Source organism: Molothrus aeneus, chromosome 17 (genome assembly GCF_037042795.1).
Source record: "Molothrus aeneus isolate 106 chromosome 17, BPBGC_Maene_1.0, whole genome shotgun sequence".
NCBI classification, from domain to species: Eukaryota; Metazoa; Chordata; class Aves; order Passeriformes; family Icteridae; genus Molothrus; species Molothrus aeneus.
This window is the reverse complement of record NC_089662.1, coordinates 68387-87038: the sequence shown is the minus strand read 5'-3', so window position 1 is coordinate 87038 and position 18652 is coordinate 68387. Positions and strand designations below refer to the sequence as shown.

The following is an 18652-nucleotide window of genomic DNA, read 5'->3' as shown; positions in this document are numbered from 1 at the left end:
GAGACCCTCTCAGCTCAGCTTGGAAGAGACATGACCCCAAGAGAGAGGCTGCTCCTTTAGAAAAGTGGGAATAAAGCCATTAGACTTCCTGCTAGTCCAAATCCAGTTCTCCTCTGGGAATAGAGTTACTTGCACCTCTTCTTCTCCTGGTGATTTGAAGGAGTGTTTTTAGGCCCTTAGCTTTTCATCCAGTTTCGTCTCAGGCTTCTTCACCCTCTAGCCTTTTCTGCTGCCTTTCCTGATTTCTTGGGCTGCATTTCTTTTCCCAGAAATATGCATTTTCCAGAGATTGAGCTCTGAACCCAGAGTACCTCTCCTTCAGCCTACTAAGGAGTGATCTCCTCCATGCTAGTGTTTTTGGCCTCTGCTGGGAAATCATTTGTGTATGTGTTGGTTTGAGATCAGGCTGGCCACCTGAAGACCAAGGGTGTTCACACCTGTGTTGGCTGTGCCAATACCCAGCGTGCTCTGTACGTCTCTGGCTGTCCTTCCTTTTCTCTTGTGATGCAGGCTCTCGATGTGCTGGTGGCTTCTCCAGCATTTTAATCCAAGCTAGGGATTCCTAGCTTGCTAGGATCCTCTGCCAGCTGTCTTGTGCCTCCTCCAGAGAGACTGCTCCAAATCCCTGCATGTTATTGTGCCGGGCTCTCCCCAGTTCCCTTGTCAAAAATGCTTCGAGGCTATTCTCTGGGCCTCTTTATGGTAGATTTGTAAAGTTGAGCCAGCTTTTATTCAATGAAACATGGAGTTTGAGAAGCTGTGGAGGAGGGAGTTTTGTTATGTCTAGCCTATTGGTGGAGGCAGACAATGGGAGTTTGGTATAAATATGCTTCTTGTGGGGACGCTTCTCACTTCTTTTTTTCTTCCATGTCCCCCTTTCTCTTTTTTGTGACATTTTTGCCTTTGTTTTGTTGCTACCAAGCTCTCAGGCCCTTTCACTTTCTGCTTTGTAGATCTACATTGAGTTGGATTTGCGCTACCAGCCTCCAAATAGCTCAGCAGGGAGCTGGGTTGAAGAGGATTTTGTCTATCTTATGAAAGACAGGTATGGAAATCCTAGAAAGAGCAAATTTCCAGGCAATCTGTAAAGCTGCCTTTGTCAGTGGCAGCCTTTGAGATGCAATCCAGCCTCATGTAGTCTCCATTTCTGGCCAGGCTGATGTGTCTCAACTCTACAGCAGCAATAAGGGAGCAGGACTCTTGGATAAAGAGATTCATTCCTTGTTATCACAACGAGCCTTTGACTGCAATAATCCACTGTAGGTGCTGGGAGTCCTGGGACTCCCTAGGAGAGACTTGAGAGCATTTCTGCAGCCCTCCTGGCTTGTGGTTGCAAAGTTGCAGAGAGCATGGTTTTGGCCTCCAGCAATTCCATGCACCATGCATGCTGGTAATGCCCAAAGCCAGGGGAGTTGTAGGTTTCTGGGCAAACAGGATGACAGGCAGTAGCAAGGCCTGCAGAGTGTCACTTGTGGAACTAGAGAGAAAACAGCAGACACATGGGGTGGACAGTGGATAAGCTTAGGAAAAAATTGCTGGTGTCCCTGCCAAAAAATAAACAGGAGAGTGTCTGGGGCACTGTTCCTTAAATGAATCAGAAAACAGCTGTGGCACACTGGTCTTTAGAGAAAAACATCTTTTGTTTTTTACAGTTCAGAGTTAATCATCCACAATCCTGGATTTGAGCAGCTGGAGTAAGTAGCCCTTGAATGTTGGCTCACCCTCCTGGGTGGAGGGCAGTCCACAGCCCACTTGTGAGGGCTGATGTATGGTTCATGGCATGCTGCGGGGCTTGCAGGACTGCTGAGTGGCTGAGAGCGAAGGAACTGGACAAGAAGGCTGCTTCACTAGGCAGGAAGCTGGCAAAAGGTCTGGAGACTGATGAAGAAGAGGAAGAGGAAGAAGATTTCTATGATACATCTGAGATTGAGGCCTCGGGCATAATCTTCAGCCCTGTGAAGAGGTATCCATGGCATGGTCTTCTTTCTTGTCCTTGCTTGGGTCCTGGTGTATAAAGTGCCATATCCTGCAGCTCATGACAGTCTGCTTTGGCAAAATGTCAGAAAATTTCCATCTCTAAAGGCCCTAGATAGGGTGTGTTGGGGATTGGCTTATTCCCAAGGCAATGAGCCATTATTTGTGAGGTTTTCTGTTGCTTCCCTTGGTGGGGACTTACTCAGGGTTCATGTTGACAAGGACACCTGCTCACCTGGGCTTTTTTTTCTGTGCAGCCGCTCCAGACTCTGCTCTGCACGGGACCTCTTTGCCATCCCAATGTCGCAGAGTTTCCAGGTACTGCAGCACTGGGTGCATGTCTCTATTGCTGCCTCTGACCCCGCAGCCAGTCTCTTACTGCCTTGCTGAAGGCCTGGGCTTCTCCAATTGCCACTTACTTTGCCGAGGCCTCTAGCATGAAGACCATCATGCTTTGTGTGACTTCCCTGGGCAAGATGTAAGATTCCCCGCATCCGTGAACGGCATGCAGAATGAACTGCATCCATGAGTGCCGGCCACAGTATCAGTAAGCCCATGTAGTTAGCTATGGATAAACAGGAGAAGGGAATCAGCTACATGTGCCATTGCAAACCACTGCCTGAGCACTGCCTGCTTCAGAGAGTACCCAGGCAGGGCTGGTGCCTGCCAGCTTTCTGCCAGGGTCTTGTCTGTCTTCCTTAGGGAGAGCTGTGGGACATGACCAGGGCCAGAGGGCTATGTGGGGGCTTGCTTGGACATGCCAGAAAGCTGTTAGGAAGCAGTGGCTCTGGCTGATTATCTCACATCAGGCTAAATTGATTTCAGGGCAAGTCTCCCAGCATGGCTATGGATATAAATCCTCCTCTGGTTCTAAGTAAACGTGGACTCACCTTTTGTCCTATCAACCAAGCAGGAAGTTTTTGTGAGGGTTGAATTTACTGCCATCATTCTCTTGAAGCAATCATTCTGTACCTTAACCATGGTCTAATTGCTTGTACCAAGAGCAAGTGTGAGACCATTTCTTTTATATCTTAGACTCGTAAGCAGTTGCAGTAAATGTAAGTAAATAGTAAGCGGCCACATTCCAGTCTCTCCAATGGTGTCCATCTCAGTAGCATTCAAAGTGGAGTATTAACAGAAGATACAAAAAGCAAATTCTCCAAGATGCTCTGTGGACCCTCCCATGTGGGAGCAGTGGGTTTTTCGCCACTTGGGATGAGAAACTGAGGGTACAAGTGCTGCTGGGAAGGTCAGCTCTTGTCAAAAGTACTGGGGCTCTTACACTTTATTTCCTTGCTTGTCTGAAAGAAACAAGCATCTCAAATACTACTTTGGTCTCTCCTGGCTGTAGCAGATTTCAGCAGGCATGCTTTTGCCTGCCCTAGGCATCCAGCTCTGAATTGAGACTGTCCTGTACATGTGCATATTGGTATTCTTGAAACAATCTCAGGATGGAGGTGTAAACAAGGAGAGTGCTGGTTTTCTCCTGTATTTTCTCAGGTTGGGATTAATGTAATTGAAGCACAGAAGTTGGTGGGGGTGAACATCAACCCCTTTGTTGTAGTCAAGGTGGGAGAAGAAAAGAGGCACACGGCGACACAGAAGTCAACAAACTGCCCCTTCTACAACGAAGTATGTGACATGGACAGAGGCTCTGTCCTTGCCCCACCAATGTCCCGAGTGCCTGGGACCATCCTTGCAAGGGATGTCTGGAAGCCTGGGGCTAAGCTGTCTTGCTCTTCTCTTCCAGTATTTTTTGTTTGACTTCTATGAGCCAAGGGACATTTTATTACACAGACTCATAGAGATCTCGGTATGTATGTCTTCCTCTTCATCTTTCACTGGTTAGTGGTACAGCCTGGTGCTTCTGTGTGTAGACACTGGGTGCAATGGGCAAAGCAAGGCTACCAATACCATGGAGGTGTTCCAGCTGGAATCACCTACCCACAGAGAGCCACAGGGCCTTCCTGTGGCTGCACTGGGGCAGAGACCTAGCCCTGCTCTGAGCCAGTGCTGGGCAGTGTTGCCTTCCCATCTCCTCCAGGTAAGGGTTTTTCGTCACCCTGTGACTGCAGCGGGGCCTCTGGGGCACTTTCTTGCCTTTTGCCTTGTTGCCCTTCTGTTTGGCATTAATTCCCTACTGCCCCCTTACCTTGGAGTCTCATCCTGCAGGTCCCGAAGGTAAGTGACTGATGTGATTATTTGTGCTGTAGAAAAGCCCAGGCAGGCAGAGAGGTTGAAAATCCCTTGGCACAAAGCACAAAGACTTTCCCAAGACACAGGGATATTCTGAAGATCGCTAAACCCAGCCAGCACACCCTTTGCCAAGTGGTCTCCGTACTTTCCTTGTGAAAAGCTGCGTGTCTCTTCTGCTGCTGAGAGTTCAGCAAGAACTGAGCAAGACTTGGGTTTTGGGAGAGATGCTGGCCTGATGGGGTCATGGCTCTGCCCTAACCCAGCAGGATATGGACACAAGGACTTCCTGTGGGAAAACAGATCTGTCCTATCTCCATTGTTGGGCTGTGGCTAACCTGGGATTGCAGAAGCTGAATTGTTTGCACATGACTGCCTTGGTCTAGGTTTGACTGTGGGCTATGGGCTGGTGGGCTTTGTGGGAGTGGTGACACAGATGAGTCAATCTGCATGAAGAACTTGCAACCACTGCCTCAGCTGTGCTTGGAACACCTCTTGGCAGCCCTGTGTTCCTTGGAGATATCTGGATGTGTCACCTAGCTGTCCACACCTTATGGTGCTCAGGGAAATTTGTGCTGTCTGCAGGTTTTTCACTCAAAGAAGATACCATTTTTGGGAACTTGCATAGGAACGTTCAAGATGGATGTTGAGACAGTGTACAGCCAGCCAGGTATGAGAACTGTACCACATACCTGTGTCTGATCCTGGCTCTATGTGAAACTGGTGTTTCCTTCATGCTCTGATGGGTCTGGTCAAGGCCCTGGTTTTAAAGCACTTAGTTTGCATGAAGATCTGAGCTTGCTTCTCCACCCAGCTGTCTGAAGGCAGGTGACACCTCCTGCACCTTCAGAGGCAGGATCAGGGCCAGAGCAGTCTTTGTGCGGACAGAGTTGAATGTGAAATGGTAACCTAGCTGCTCCCTAGGGAACTCCTCCTCTTCCCTCTCAGATCACAGGTTTTTCCAGAAGTGGGCAGTTATCAGTGACCCCATGGACACCCAGGCAGGCGTGAAAGGCTTTGTGAAGTGCAACATCTCTGTCTCTGCACGCGGGGATATTGTGAGCTTCCTTCCTACCTATTCCAGGAACCAGGATGAGGACATTGAAAGGTAGGTGCAGTGGGATCTTGCATGTCCCTGGGGAACACTGCCATGTCTCTCTTCACACAACCTTTTTTCCCCATTTTCCCCTCTTCTGATGGGCAAAGACCCAGTGAAAAAGACCTGTGGTGAGGCAGGATCCAATCTTCCTGCCAGTCAGTGAATTTCCCATCATTGTGTTCCGTGGACTTCAGGAGAGAGGCAGAACATGAATTTGTCTTTCAGGAATCTGCTGCTGCCTAAGAGAGTTCCTGCAGAGAGACCCTGGGCCAGGGTCTGCATCAAACTCTATCGTGCTGAGGGGCTGCCCAGCATGAGAGCAGGCATCATGGGTGGTATCTCCAAGATCATAGGGGAGAGAAAAGTCTTTATCGACCCATATGTGCAGGTCTCATTCTGTGGGCAGCAGGTGAGTCTGAGGGGAAGCTGTGTTGGGACAGGCTGATTCTCTCTTGGCTGTGTGGCAGCATGTGGTGGGCTCATGGTGTCAGGAGCCCCCATGAGGCAATCCCACTGAAAATAGCCTGGGAGAGCTCAGGTGTTGCTGCCTTTAGCAGTGGTCTGGGCTGTGTGGCCATGGCTGTGCAATGTCTGAATGAGAAGGCTGTTCTCTGCTTTTGTCTCTACAGAGAGCTGCTTATAGGACATCCTCAGCCCTGAGCACAGCTACTGGCTGAGCTACTGGTTTTGCAGGCAGATATTCATATCCTTAAATATAGGGATAAATCCTGGAGCAGAAGTCCTTTTTCTGTGTCAGGGTGGGCTCAGCCTGAGACCCTTGAGAGACTTTACTGAGATAATGACCCAGTTTTTGCACACAAAGTCAGGGTTTTTGATCCCATATTATCCATTAATATGAGAATCAATCCCTGATTGGCAGTCTTGTGGGCCTGGAGTGCTCCAGGCAACCCTTAGATACCTATGAGTCTGCTGCTCGTTTGCATTCCCTTGATTGTGTAGGTCATGCCAGGGCCTTGGGACAGCCCCCCGTTAATGAAACAGAGAGCAATTGCAGGAACGGGGATAGGAGCAGGGACACTGCCACACCCAGAGCCTGCCTGGCACTGTCTGCCAGGTGGTACAAGAGTGCATGCCATTCCGAGACAAGCTTTGAGGCATCCCTTTCTCTGGGCACCAGTTGGGACAGTGACACTTTCACACCTTCTCCTTCCCAGGGGGAAACGTCAGTAGAGACCAGCACCACTGAGCCCGAGTGGAACGAGCAGATTAGTTTTATTGAGATGTTCCCACCTCTGTCCAGGAAGATAAAAGTCCAGGTGCTGGATGATGCCAATGTCGGTGATGTGGCCATTGCTACACACTACATTGACCTGCAGGAGATCTCAGACCCTGAGAGGAATGGTGAGGCTTGGCATGGCTGCCTTGGGCGGCCCTGTGCCATGCACTTTCTGCTTGGCATGCTGGTCTCCTGGGGCTGGGAGCATGCTGACACTCTGGTGTCCTGGGCAGTCCTTTTTGGGGAGGTCTTTCTGCAGCGGCACCCTGGAGCATAATGAAACCCTGTCCCTGTCTCTGCAGGCTTTAACCCCACATTTGGCCCAGCCTGGGTGAACCTGTATGGCTCCTCCCAGAATTCAACTCTGCGAGATGTCCACAAAGACCTCAATGAAGGCTTGGGTGAGGGCATCTTCTACCGTGGGCGCATCCTCATGGCCATCACAGTGGAGATCTTCAGCAGCCCCAGTGCAGCAGAGAGGAAGCTTGGGTACAGAATGAGAGGTGCCCTGAGAAAAATGAAGCTGAAGAAGAAAAGTAAAAAATCAAAGGAGAAAACTAAAGAACCGAGCCAGATGCAGGGACAGGGGGAGGCTGGGAGCTCTCAGGAGGCTGAGCAGCCCAGGGAGGTCACTGTGGAGGTGGAAGAGCTTCATCCACTCCCTGAGGTGAGTTCTGTGCTGACACGGCTGATCCATGCCAGTTTTTGGCATGCACATCTGTGAAGGGAAAGAGGCAAGGTGGGAGGCAGCTGTGTTGATGCAGTAGCCATCCCTTAGCCTACAACCTGCTCAGTGGCTTCACATAAGAATCCATGGCTCTGCATCAACACCTCAGGTTTTCCAAGAAATCTTATCCTGCTTCTGGCAGACCAGTGGTAATCTCAGAAGCATCCTGCTGAGGTCCTGTGGAAGGGCTGGCAGACATCAGTTATGCCCTGGTGCTCAGGCAGTGCTTTGGCACACGAGGGTCTCAGGCTGATTTCTGTCTCCTTGCTCAGAATGTGTTGGGGAGAAAGGATGAATTCCTTCTCTTTGCTGCCTTCTTTGAAGCCACTATGATGGACTCCTCTCTCAGCTCGAAACCTGTCAACTTTGAAGTCTCTATAGGTGTGTATTCCCCAGGGCCCCACGTGCAGAAACTATGGGAACAGTGTGAATCTCCCTCTGACAGCCAAGTCAGTTCTTCATACTGCCCTGTCAAGTCAGCTCAGGAAGCTGGGAAAGATGAGGAATGAGTCCAGGGAGTGTGCACAGTGCTTTACTAAAACCCTGAATCTCTGCTATGGGACTGGAGATTTGCACCATTTGTGTGAAACACCTGTTTTGGGAAAGTTTGGGGAAACTCTTAGTAAGTAAGTAACTAGTAAGTAAGAGTACAAAGAAGTAGAAGGATTTGGTAGCAAGAAAAGGAAAAAAAGGAGGGAAAGCTGGGATACTGGGGTTGGCCATGTGGCACTGAGGGGATGTCACAACAAGTGATGGGGAAACAATGGTCTGAGAGTGGGTCAAAGCCCTCACCTGCTAAGCTGGATGGGTGAAGATGCTTGATGTTGAGATACTACTTGAGGAGCTGATGCTGGTCCCAGTGTAGGGATGTAGATGGTAGTCCACAGGCACTTGGTGGAGCTGATAGAACTGAAGAAGGCATACACAAGGACCTCCTTGCAATTGCCCAGCTCCCTCTCGGACCTCCTGGTTGTCCATGTGATGTGCCAATGGTTGGACACAACTACTAGTTCCCAAAGAAGTAAATGCCTCTGTGGCAATCTTCCTTCCAAGAGTCTGGTATTGCCAGCTAGAAAACGTCTTTTCTAAAAACACCTGAGTGATCCCACTTACCTGTTTATAATTTAATGTTCACCTTCAAGGAAACTTTGGCAAATCCGAAGAGGTTGTGACCAAAGGATGGCAAAAAGTGGAAAAGGGAGAAGTGAAAGAAGAAAGGCAGCCTTTACTGGATGCTGGTTCAGATGGTGAGCTGGATGCTGAAATCCTGACTCCAGCTTTAGCGGCAATGAACAAATCAGTTACAAAGAGTCAGAGACCAGAGCCCATGGAATATGACAAGTAAGTCTTCTATATCTTTCTATTCTACCTTTCTTGGAGCTGTTACAGCTTCCCACATTGGTTGTTCCAGATGTTATTAGAGGTCTGCTCAGCAATGCATCATAGGTTTCTCTTCCTTGCAATCCTGCAGCTTGTCATGGCCTAGATGGCTGGGATTTCCCACTAGCTCTATGAGCCCTATGGTGTCTGCTTGATGTTTGCAGATGGCCAAGGATGGAGTCCCAAGGAAACTGAGACCTGTCAAAAACAGCCATCCCTTTTCTGCTTCACAAACAGTGTCCTAAGGGCTTGTTTCCAGTGAGGAAGGAGAGGAGTACTCTTGGCATATGCTGTTCTATGTGGAGCAGGCACAACACATACACAAGCTCTTCTGATGTTTGCTCTGGGAATATTGCCTAGTTTGTCCCATAGGCCTGGCAATGTCTTAGTCTTTGTGTTGTGTGTCCTGTGCCTGCTACTACGTAGTCCCATAGCAGTGAGAAATCTTGGCAACTTCCCATGCTCCTGTCAGCCTCATTTGTCTAAGCATGTGCTGCTGTCTCTACTAGAAACCCTGTGTGCTAGTTTGGGATGGCAAAGGGCAGATCCAGCAGCTTGCACCTATGTCCGTGGTGCAGAGCCCAAAACAGCCAATTAATTCTCTGTGAGGGAGACAGAGTTCAGCCTCTGCTCCCTTGCTGGATGTGCAAGTGCATGTGTTATGATATGGCATATGCTTTCTGTAGCAGTAGCCATAACCTCCTCTGCCTGCTGTCCTTAGGTCATACAGCTGCCTGCCCATGACACATGAAAAACCCTGCGTGTATGTATGGAGCTATTGGGAGGATCACACCTGGAGACTCTGCATTTCCAACCGGATTGTCAAACTGGCAGAACGCCTGGTAGCATTTTCAGGGTGTTTCTGTCATGCTCCTTTGTTTGTGTGTGCTTTGTTGCATGTGCAGTCGCTGTGTGAGATGTTTGCTGTCCTCACCACCCATGCAAGTCCATGTCTCTCACAGGGCTTAGTCCCACCTGCCCTTCAGACACGATTGGGTAGGCCACATGGACTCATGCTGTGCAACTGCCTAGTGGTGGTTCCTGGAGGAGTGAGTGATGTGATATGATGTCTGTGACAAGTTCCTCTGCTGCCAGTACTGAGCTGTGTGAGCCCTGGGCAGATGACTGGGCAAGCAGACTCTCAGGTTGTCGTGAAGGGGATGCAGTCTCTCCCCAGGACCTTGCCTTTCCCTTTTGGCTTGAAAATATGAAAGTAGAGCTTGCCACAGTGTATGTTAGTGGCTGCTCGAGGACTGAGACACAAGGTGTTGTAACAACAAATGCTAAGGTTATCCTCAGGCTCTGGAGAGTCCCAGGCAGCATAGTGCTGATCTGCAGCTCATGAATCCCAGCTCTGCAGAAAGGCATAAGCCATTTGTGACAAACGCATCCTTGCAAGGTTTTACTCTGACCCCTCAGCCAGGTGCAAGCTTTGTGAATATTGTGATTTCTCTACAGGAGCAGGGGTTGGATGACGTGGATAAGCTCTTGAGAAGACCAAAAGCTAATGCAGAAGAGCGGCTCAGAGAAGTGCTGGAGGAATTTGTAGGTGGATGCAGGTTAGCATGTCCCTGATGTCCTGAAGATTCTTGTTTTCAGGTTAGGAGGTTGTATAATGTTCTGCCTCAGCTGTGTGCGGCCTTCTCTCTTCTCCTTTTGAGGTGGATGTGCAGAAGAAAATGAGGATGACTTGGGAAAAGGACCTTCTCTATAGCTCTTCAAGCTTGGAGAGGAGACTCCAGTCCTGTTCTAAGAATCAGAGGGGTCATAGATGAAAGCTTCAGTGCTCCTGGGCTCTCATGTGTTTCCTAAATGTGAAGGATATTTCCTTCACTCTTTTCAATCACACAGTCAAAAGATCACTGTTTCAATCCCCATGACTACCCTGTGGGGGCTGTTATGCACTTCAGTCTACAGTGCTACAGTAGAAAGGCAGCCTCAGGTGCTGAGAATCCCCAGTGTACCTTCTGAACCAACAAGCTTGCAGAAGAGAAGGCATTGTAGAAATGGAGCCACCTGACATTGGTACCAGGGATTTGGTACCAGGTGATTTGGAGCTTGTGTCCCTGCTGTGAGCTGTGCTCAACATGCTGGGTGCAGAGGATACAGAGTCTGTGCTGCTTTTCTTATTGCAGGCAATATTCACTCAGCGCAGAGAGAAAAACAATGGCTCATCCAAATAACCTGGACCGATGTCGGACAAAATACCTGATGCGCAACATTGTAAGTTGTGGGGTTTGGTGGTGGTTGGTGGGAGCCTGTGCAATCCCTGCTCTGGAGAAACTTCTGGAGGATCAGCAGGAACTGATGCTAAGAAGGAAACCTGGAGCTAAAACTCACTGTATCAGTCATGGGCTTTTAATACAGCATCTCCCAATTCTGCTCAGAGCAATACAATTTCCGGCACAGGGAAAAGAGATAGAGTCTGGCCATGGCTGCCCCCTTTTCTGTGCAGATGCTGTGCCCTGATGCCTTTCTTCATGTCCACTGGGGCATATGTAGTTGAGCATGTGCATATTGCTGCCCGGTAGGTTGCTGGAGGCCTTTTGGTGCACCATATTCCTGCAGGCAGTTTTGTGGTGGCTCACTGAGATCTGCTACTCCTGAAAACTCAGCCTGAGTACATATCCAGCAGGTCTACAACAGCCATTCATCTGTCTGTCCTTAGAAAGGGCAACACTTGGGCACTGATCACCTCACACACAAGACTAGCTAGCTGAATGAGAGCACAATTACATACCCTTCATCACAGCACAACTGTAGAGTCATAGCCCCCGTCAGACTACAAAGCTTTGAAAAGCTGACCAAAATGCAGTGACAGCAGCAGGAAATAAAATTTAGACATATCTGGATCCCAGTTCCCTTCCCTCTGCTTCCTTGCGTGTCATCACCTGAGCTATGGTGAAGGTACTCTGCAAAGCCTGAGAGACTCTGGAAGAGAGAACCCACCTAGGAGATGAGTTTTCTGGACTTGCCACTCCATAGTGGGTGTACACCCTGAATTTCTTCTGGATTTCATTATTAGTTTTGATTCATCCCAAAGTTTCTCTTCAGATGTGTACACTATCTCCGATATGTACTAATAATGGTGAAAGCCAAGCCCTGTGTTGCAGTTTCCTACATCTTCATAATCCCACACTACTGTGGCCCCAAGTTGCTCCTTGGCCAAGATCTCCTGCAGGCACTATCTGGAGCCTTAGACCACCAGCTTCTGGAATGTTTATTCCTTAGGCAACTTTCTGCCCCAAATGATTTTAAAGCTCATGGACTTCTGTTACCAGATTATATTGGCCAGGCTGATGAGTTACTGTAGTCTCCAGTTCATGGCACCCTTTGTTAAATGGCTTGTGACAGGTTCATGGAGGTTTGCTCTCAGCAACTGGGCAGTGAGCCATGGTGGACATCAGGGCTCAATGGGGCAAGATGGCACAATGGGCTCCCTGCAGACCCCCCATGTGGGGTTGCAGTGGGGCTTGGCTGGTTGTGTAACAGCTGTGCTTTGTGTTCAGATCCTGTATGCAAAGCAGGGGCTCCGTGTGAGACGGCACCTGACCCGAGACAATGTCAAGGAGAAGATTAAGGAGACAAGGAGGATCCTGGCAAAGATACGCTCCATGGCTAAAGAGGTACAGTGGCTACAAGGGAACCCCTGTTCTGAGCTGGAGAGGTTAGGCAAGGAGAGGATACTGAGCTGGCTGCTGGGGCTCTCACCAGTCTGAGCTGAAGCTTTTCCTCTGCTGCTATGTAAAATTCAAAGTTCCAGCTACTGGAAGTTACCATGTTTCCTGTGATAGCTCTAATGAGGGATGAGGCCAGGCAGCTTTGCAGGGCTGTTGGTGGTGGTCCAAGCAACTTTGTAGTGGGTAGGAGGCAGAGCTGGGCCAGCTTCAGGCCTCCTGGGCCTCTCTGCCCCACCAGCCCAAGGCCTTGTCTGCAGCAGACAGTTTTGCCTTGGAAAACAGCCTTGCTTGTGCTGCCTGCACTTCCACCAGGGTCTGACCCTTGATACTTTCTGCAGATTCAAACTTGCATTGGAATAAGATTCTCATCCATAGCAGAGACTCTGCACGTTCAGAGTTTCACTTTTTCATTTTAAGTAACTGATAAAATCGGCGTGTTGTGCTGTAGTGTCAACCAGAACACCATGTTTGCTGACATAAAGTGGACAGATGCTGTTGAAGTTTGGAGAAGTCTTTCACCAAGTAAAGTCAAATAATTTTCACATCTTTAGCTATGTGAGGGTAGAGTGATGTACAATTGTAGTGATGATGTTTTTCTTCCCAAGTCATCGTTTCTGTGATGGAGCTCTGGTGTTCTGGGGATGGTTGAATACCTGCCTGTCCACAGGAAGAGAGGAATGAATTCTTTGGTTTGCTTTGCTTGTGTGTGAAGTTTTTTCTTTCCCTATTAAACTGTTTTTATCTCAATCCATGACTTCTTTCAATTTTACATTTTGAATCCTGTTTCCCATCACATCGAGGGACAGTGTGTGACAGGCTGCATGGGGCTGAGTTGCCAGTCAGAGTCAAACCACAACACCTCCAGAGCCATATTGCAGGGCTGACTTTCAGAAGTACATGGCCAATGTTAGGTCCTTTATTTCTGGATCTCTAAACCACCATTGCTCAGCAGTCTGTCCTGTGGGGAGATGAAGCTTTCACCATGTCAATGGAGGGAGGATGACACATGCTGTTCCTCTGCTGTGATGTTCCTCCCTTCCCTCCCTCCAGCCCCAGTGCACTCTCCCTGATGTACTCATCTGGATGCTCAGCAACAACAGGCGTGTGGCATATGCCAGAATTCCTGCACAAAACATCCTCTACTCAGTAGTTGAAGAGGAGAAAGGCAAAGACTGTGCAAAGATCCAGACTGTCTTTATGAAGGTAGGGTTTATACCAAAACAGTGTGCTCCTGCTTGCTTCATGCTGTTTCCCCCTCCTTGCTTTCAGCCCTCCTTCCTGAAATCCTCGAGTTCACAAGGAAACACAGCTCTCATTCCACAACTGCCTTTTGCCTCTGCTGATGTGATGCTCTTTCTCCTGTGCTCTTTGGTCAGTCCCAGGCTGATGGTGATCATCTTGGTCCGAGATGTGAAACCTGCTAAACCTTCTGTGCTTTCAGGTTCCTGGCTTACACACTGGTGAGATCTTTGCCAAACTGGAAATCTATATGTGGCTTGGGGTAACCAAATATGCAAAAAACTGTTTGGCAGAGCTGCCTGAGGAGTTCCTTTCCGAGAGCAAGCAGGAGATAGCCCAGCCCTCAGCATACTGCCCTCCCAGCCGGCTCAGCAGAGATGGTGAGTGCAGATACCAGTTCTTCACATAAGCAGGAGAATAGGGAGTTGAGAGGTCCCATCCATGGATTAATGTCTGTGGTGGTGCATTGTCCCCCCACAGTCCTTCACCTCAGGCCACACTGTGATCTGAGAATTGTAGTATGTCTGAGAATTAGGACCTGATCTAGGGTTGTCTCCAAGGCATGACTGGGATAGGCACATCCAGTTTGATCTCATGAGGATGTATTTGCACATTCACAGCTAAAGCACCAGACAGAATGGGTACTTTGTAGGCATTGAATGTGCTGCCAAATTGGCAATGGGCATGAGTTCTGCCCCTCTGATGAGGCTTGGTGGTGCTCCCCCACAGTAGATGCTCATAGCAGAACACTGCACATTTCACATGTCGCACATCATGTACTTCCCAGATGTGTCTGGGGAGCCCACTGAGCTTGTCTGGCTTGGCTAAACCTTTTGAGATGTACTGGCTGAGAACCACAGTCCCTAGAAGAGGCAACTATTTGTCACAGAATGTGCCCACTCCTATCTGGCTGGCCTTCTCCTTCAGGCATTTTTTTGGCCTCATACAGGACTTTGTCGGGGACTTCCTCTCTCCTTTTCTTACCAGACTTCAGCTATTTCCAGCTCCGAGCCCATCTGTATCAGGCTCGAGGGATCCTATCTGCAGATGATAATGGCCTTTCAGATCCATTTGCAAGAGTGGTGTTTTCAACTCATTGCCAGACCACCAGGGTGAGACCACTTAAACTCTTGCCTCTGTCATCTTGGGAACTTGGGGAGAGAAAAATGACCATGCCCTCACTGACATGTTTAAGGTCAGTGCTATGGAAGTCCTCCTGGAACTTTTGTATCTCCAAGGACTCCGGTATCTATGCTCTGAACAGTGTGATTATGTTCAGGGAATATTTGACAGGCATTGAGCATGGTCTCAAAGGTTGATTGGCATGTGTTAGTTGACCTTGAGTGCTGATCCCACACTTTACCACATCCCTCCTGCCAACCACCAGCTGCATGTGGATGTGTGAGAGAGGGAATCAGCCCAGAGTTCCTCTCTTTCCTGCATGTGTTTTATTTCCACTGACTGTGGAACACTTGGGCCTTCTGTCTCCATCTGCAGATGCTGGAAGAGACACTGAGCCCTATGTGGAATGAGCTACTTTTGTTTGACCAGCTCATTATTGATGGGAAGAAAGAAGAGTTGAAAACAGAGACCCCCATCATTATAATCAACCTTTTCAGCCACAATAAATTTGTAAGTATGGCCGTGCTGCCCTCCTTATGTTGTGTCTGGAAAAGGGAAGGCATAGGATCTCTGAGTGCTGCGACTTCTCTGTTTGGTTTCCATGACAGCTTGGTGCTGGTCCACTGGTAATAGTGAGTTGTGGGGACTGTGGCTGAGGTTGAGATTTTCTGACTCAGAGATACTCTAAACTCATCAGGGGCTAATGAGTGCTTGTTGGCTCCAGGATCTCTTATATTTGAAGAAACATTATAACTGCTTCCTTGGCAGGCTCACGTTGCAGAGGGCTCATATCCTGGGGGAACTGATATTGCTTTTAGGGCTATTCCTTCCCTGTGTCCTCACATGTCATCAATCATCCCTCCTCAGTCCTTCCTTTTCTCTCTTTATAGTGCTTTAAAGTCACACTGTCTCCTAGAGCCTCTTTGCTATCCTAAGGCTAATGACATAACTTGCGCCAGGTTCTCCTGCTGTAACTCAGCAGCTTTCCTGTGGTTCCAGTACAAGACAAGCCCTGTCATATTGGGATGAGTCCAGAGGAGGCCACCAAGATGTAGCACAGGACAGAGGAGGAGAGCTGAGTATACTCAGCCTACAGACAGAGGTTGAGAGAAAGCCAGTGTCTTTTTGCTGTCTGCAGCTACCTGGTGGGAAAGGATAGAAAAGCTCAGTTCAGATTTCTCATGGAAGGTACCAAGGGGCCCAACAGCAAGCAATGAGCACAAACTGGCAAGGAAGAAAATCCATATTGATATAAGAAAGCTATTTTTACACAGAGGTAGGACGCATGCTGGGCTCGTAGCTCAGAGAGCTTGTAGTGTATCCATCCTTGGAGATACTCAAACCCTGTCTGGAAGAGACTCTGAAAAACCTGATCTAGCTTTCATGTCCTCTGGTACATGGTGCCAGGCCGTTTGCTGAGTTCCGCATGGAGATGAACCTGGAGTTAGGTGGAGCTGCTGTAAACAGGCCTTTATCTGTTCCTAGCTCTGGATGGAGCAGAGAAAATCAAAGCAGAGGATAACATGGGTGGAAGAGTAGTTTTGTACTCTCCCAAATTGGCTGGAATTAGTGGTGGTCTTTGAGGTGGTGAGATACCACAGGGATGATTTGAGTCATTCCCCTCTTTCCTGCAGGGCTCCCCTGAGTTCCTTGGGCAGGCCTTTGCTGTCCCACAGGTGAAGCTGGTTGATGAGCCATACATCAAACCTGCCCTGCAGTTCTTTGATTTCTACAGAGGCAGCAAAGCAGCGGGAGAGCTCATTGCCACTTTTGAGCTGATTGAGCTCGATTACAGTGGCTATTTGGAGGTAACAGGCTTGTAGAAAGCTGCACATGGTTGTGAGCTCTCTGAGGAGAGCTATGTGGGTGAGGAGCTGGTTGCATGGGGCCCACCAGAATTCCAAGTTGGAGGCCATATCTGGTTTTCCAATGAGAAGAGGCTGCAGGGACAACCTGTGAGCACAGAACTAGAAGGTGGAAGAGAGTGGGCTTGTCATGGCATGGAATAGAAGTGATTTTCATCACCTGCTGTGTCCTGGTTTTACCTGTTCAGCCATCAGTGCCTGAGGATGTGGAACCCAAGGAGCCAGACTACCTGGAAGACCCCCGTGCTGGACGGTTCATCATCCCTGAGGGCATCCGCCCAGTACTGAAGGAGTTTCGCATAGAGGTGTGCCTCCTTCTGCTGCACTGGCTTTCCCCTCAAGCTGCCCCTGGGTGGAGGGCAGGGCTTGGTGAGGGAGTCCAGTTTGATGGCATAATGTGCCTGTGAGGCCTGAGCAGATGCCAGAAATGGAAGTGCTTGACCTGACGGGGAAACCATCTGAGTAGTTCAAAAGGCAAAGCTGCTGGGCAGCTGAGCTGGGAAAGCAGGCTTGTGCCTCTTCTGGGGACTGTGTCCTGTGGGTGGGGGGGTGGTAGCATGGGCAGTACCATGGCTGGCATGTCTCGGACAGCAGCTTCATGTTGTGCTTCAGATCCTGTTCTGGGGCCTGAGGGACCTGAAGAGAGTGAACTTGTTTGAGGTGGATGAGCCTCAGGTGATCATTGAATGCGCTGGCAAGAAGGTGGAGTCAGAGGTTATTGCATCCTACAAAGAGAACCCCAACTTCACTGAACTGGTCAAATACATGGATGTGGTGAGTGGGAAGGTGGATTCTGCCATGCCAGGGTACACCATGGCTACTCTGCATCACCTCACTGCATGGGACAACATAGAAGGAGGGAAACTGCTTCCAGGATTTTGCTCTCCCATGACCACATGGTTCAGCTGCAGAACAAAACCTTTGTGAAATTGCCCACCAAGAACTGCGTAGCCATGGCCTGTCACTGCAAGGCTTTGATTTTTGGGCATAGCTGCAAGGTGCCAGCAGGCTTCTCCTTATGTGATAGGGCTGCCATAGTTTGATAGCTCAACACAGGTTGATCACCTTTACTCCTGTGAACCCCATGCATAATTCTTTTGCAGGAGCTCCCAGAGCAGGTATACCTGCACCCTCCCCTCAGCATCTTTGTGGTGGAAAAGCGTGCATTTGGGCGCACTGTGCTTGTGGGTAGCCATGTCGTGTCCGATGTGATGAAATTCTCTCCCAGAGAGTTGGAGGAGGAACTGGAGGATGTGCCCAAGGGTAAGCTTCTTGGAGAGGTTCTCACAGAGACAACAGGCAGGTTTTGCCAGTGGCAAAGATCCTTGGCTCTTCCACTTTCTCTTAGCCAGGCAGCAGAATCCTCTCCCTGCAATCACAAGGTCATAGAATCACAGAATGGTTTGGGTTGGAAGGGACCTTAAAGATCATTTTGTTCCACCTTCTGCCATGATTACGGACACTTTCCACTAGACCAGGTTGCTCCAAGCCCTTTTCAACCTGGCCTTGAACATTTCCAGGAATGGGTCAGCCACAGCTTCTCTGTGCCAGGGCCTCACCACCCTCACAGGGAAGAATTTGCTCAATGAGACCTTCATCTTTAGGAAGCTGGTCCACTAGGACCAAGGATTGATAAGTTTTCAGTTCTCTCATGTTGTCAGGTCAAAGTCTGTTCATTGGGTAATAGCTTAGCTAAATAGCTCTATGATAGCAATAGCCAGCACTCCTGATCTGGAAGCATGAAGAAGCAGCCAAAGATTGATCCATCTGTGGCTATTTCTGATTAGGGAGGGTATATCTCATAATTATGAATTCCTGGGAGTCAGCAACAAACATATTGATGATGGTGGTTAATCTCAGTACTGTTGTTGGATTTCCAGCAGTATTTTTGCAGGGTCTGCTTTAAAAAGCTTTGAAATCAATCAGATTAGTGTTTTAACAGGGAGGATTTTCCTATGGCCAAAAGTAAGAAGTAGTGGGCAGAAATAAATGCATGGAAACATTAAGTTTTTTATTTTCATCTCAGCTTGCAATGTCTCATCTCACCGTCTTCCATCTCAGACTGTGGTAAACATTGGACTGGCAGCTGGTGACCCAGGTTCCAGCACTCTCCCCCTTAGTCTTGTGAAGGTGAGT

The 18652-nt window shown here is 48.9% G+C and overlaps 1 protein-coding gene across 1 annotated transcript in view; it reads left to right on the top strand.

Moving 5' to 3' along the window:
• Positions 1 to 18652, top strand: part of LOC136563826 (fer-1-like protein 4) — a 39185-nt gene that overhangs the window by 5843 nt on the left and 14690 nt on the right. Inside the window, 26 exon segments of the mRNA XM_066561452.1 lie at positions 954 to 1045; positions 1653 to 1694; positions 1799 to 1963; positions 2232 to 2292; positions 3475 to 3606; positions 3725 to 3787; positions 4753 to 4837; positions 5116 to 5275; positions 5492 to 5675; positions 6442 to 6628; positions 6806 to 7170; positions 7503 to 7611; positions 8373 to 8571; positions 9332 to 9452; positions 10069 to 10169; positions 10746 to 10833; positions 12120 to 12236; positions 13341 to 13493; positions 13732 to 13909; positions 14517 to 14641; positions 15027 to 15161; positions 16286 to 16459; positions 16705 to 16821; positions 17129 to 17290; positions 17620 to 17779; positions 18543 to 18646. Of these exon segments, the coding sequence (XP_066417549.1) occupies positions 954 to 1045; positions 1653 to 1694; positions 1799 to 1963; positions 2232 to 2292; positions 3475 to 3606; positions 3725 to 3787; positions 4753 to 4837; positions 5116 to 5275; positions 5492 to 5675; positions 6442 to 6628; positions 6806 to 7170; positions 7503 to 7611; positions 8373 to 8571; positions 9332 to 9452; positions 10069 to 10169; positions 10746 to 10833; positions 12120 to 12236; positions 13341 to 13493; positions 13732 to 13909; positions 14517 to 14641; positions 15027 to 15161; positions 16286 to 16459; positions 16705 to 16821; positions 17129 to 17290; positions 17620 to 17779; positions 18543 to 18646 (3579 nt within the window).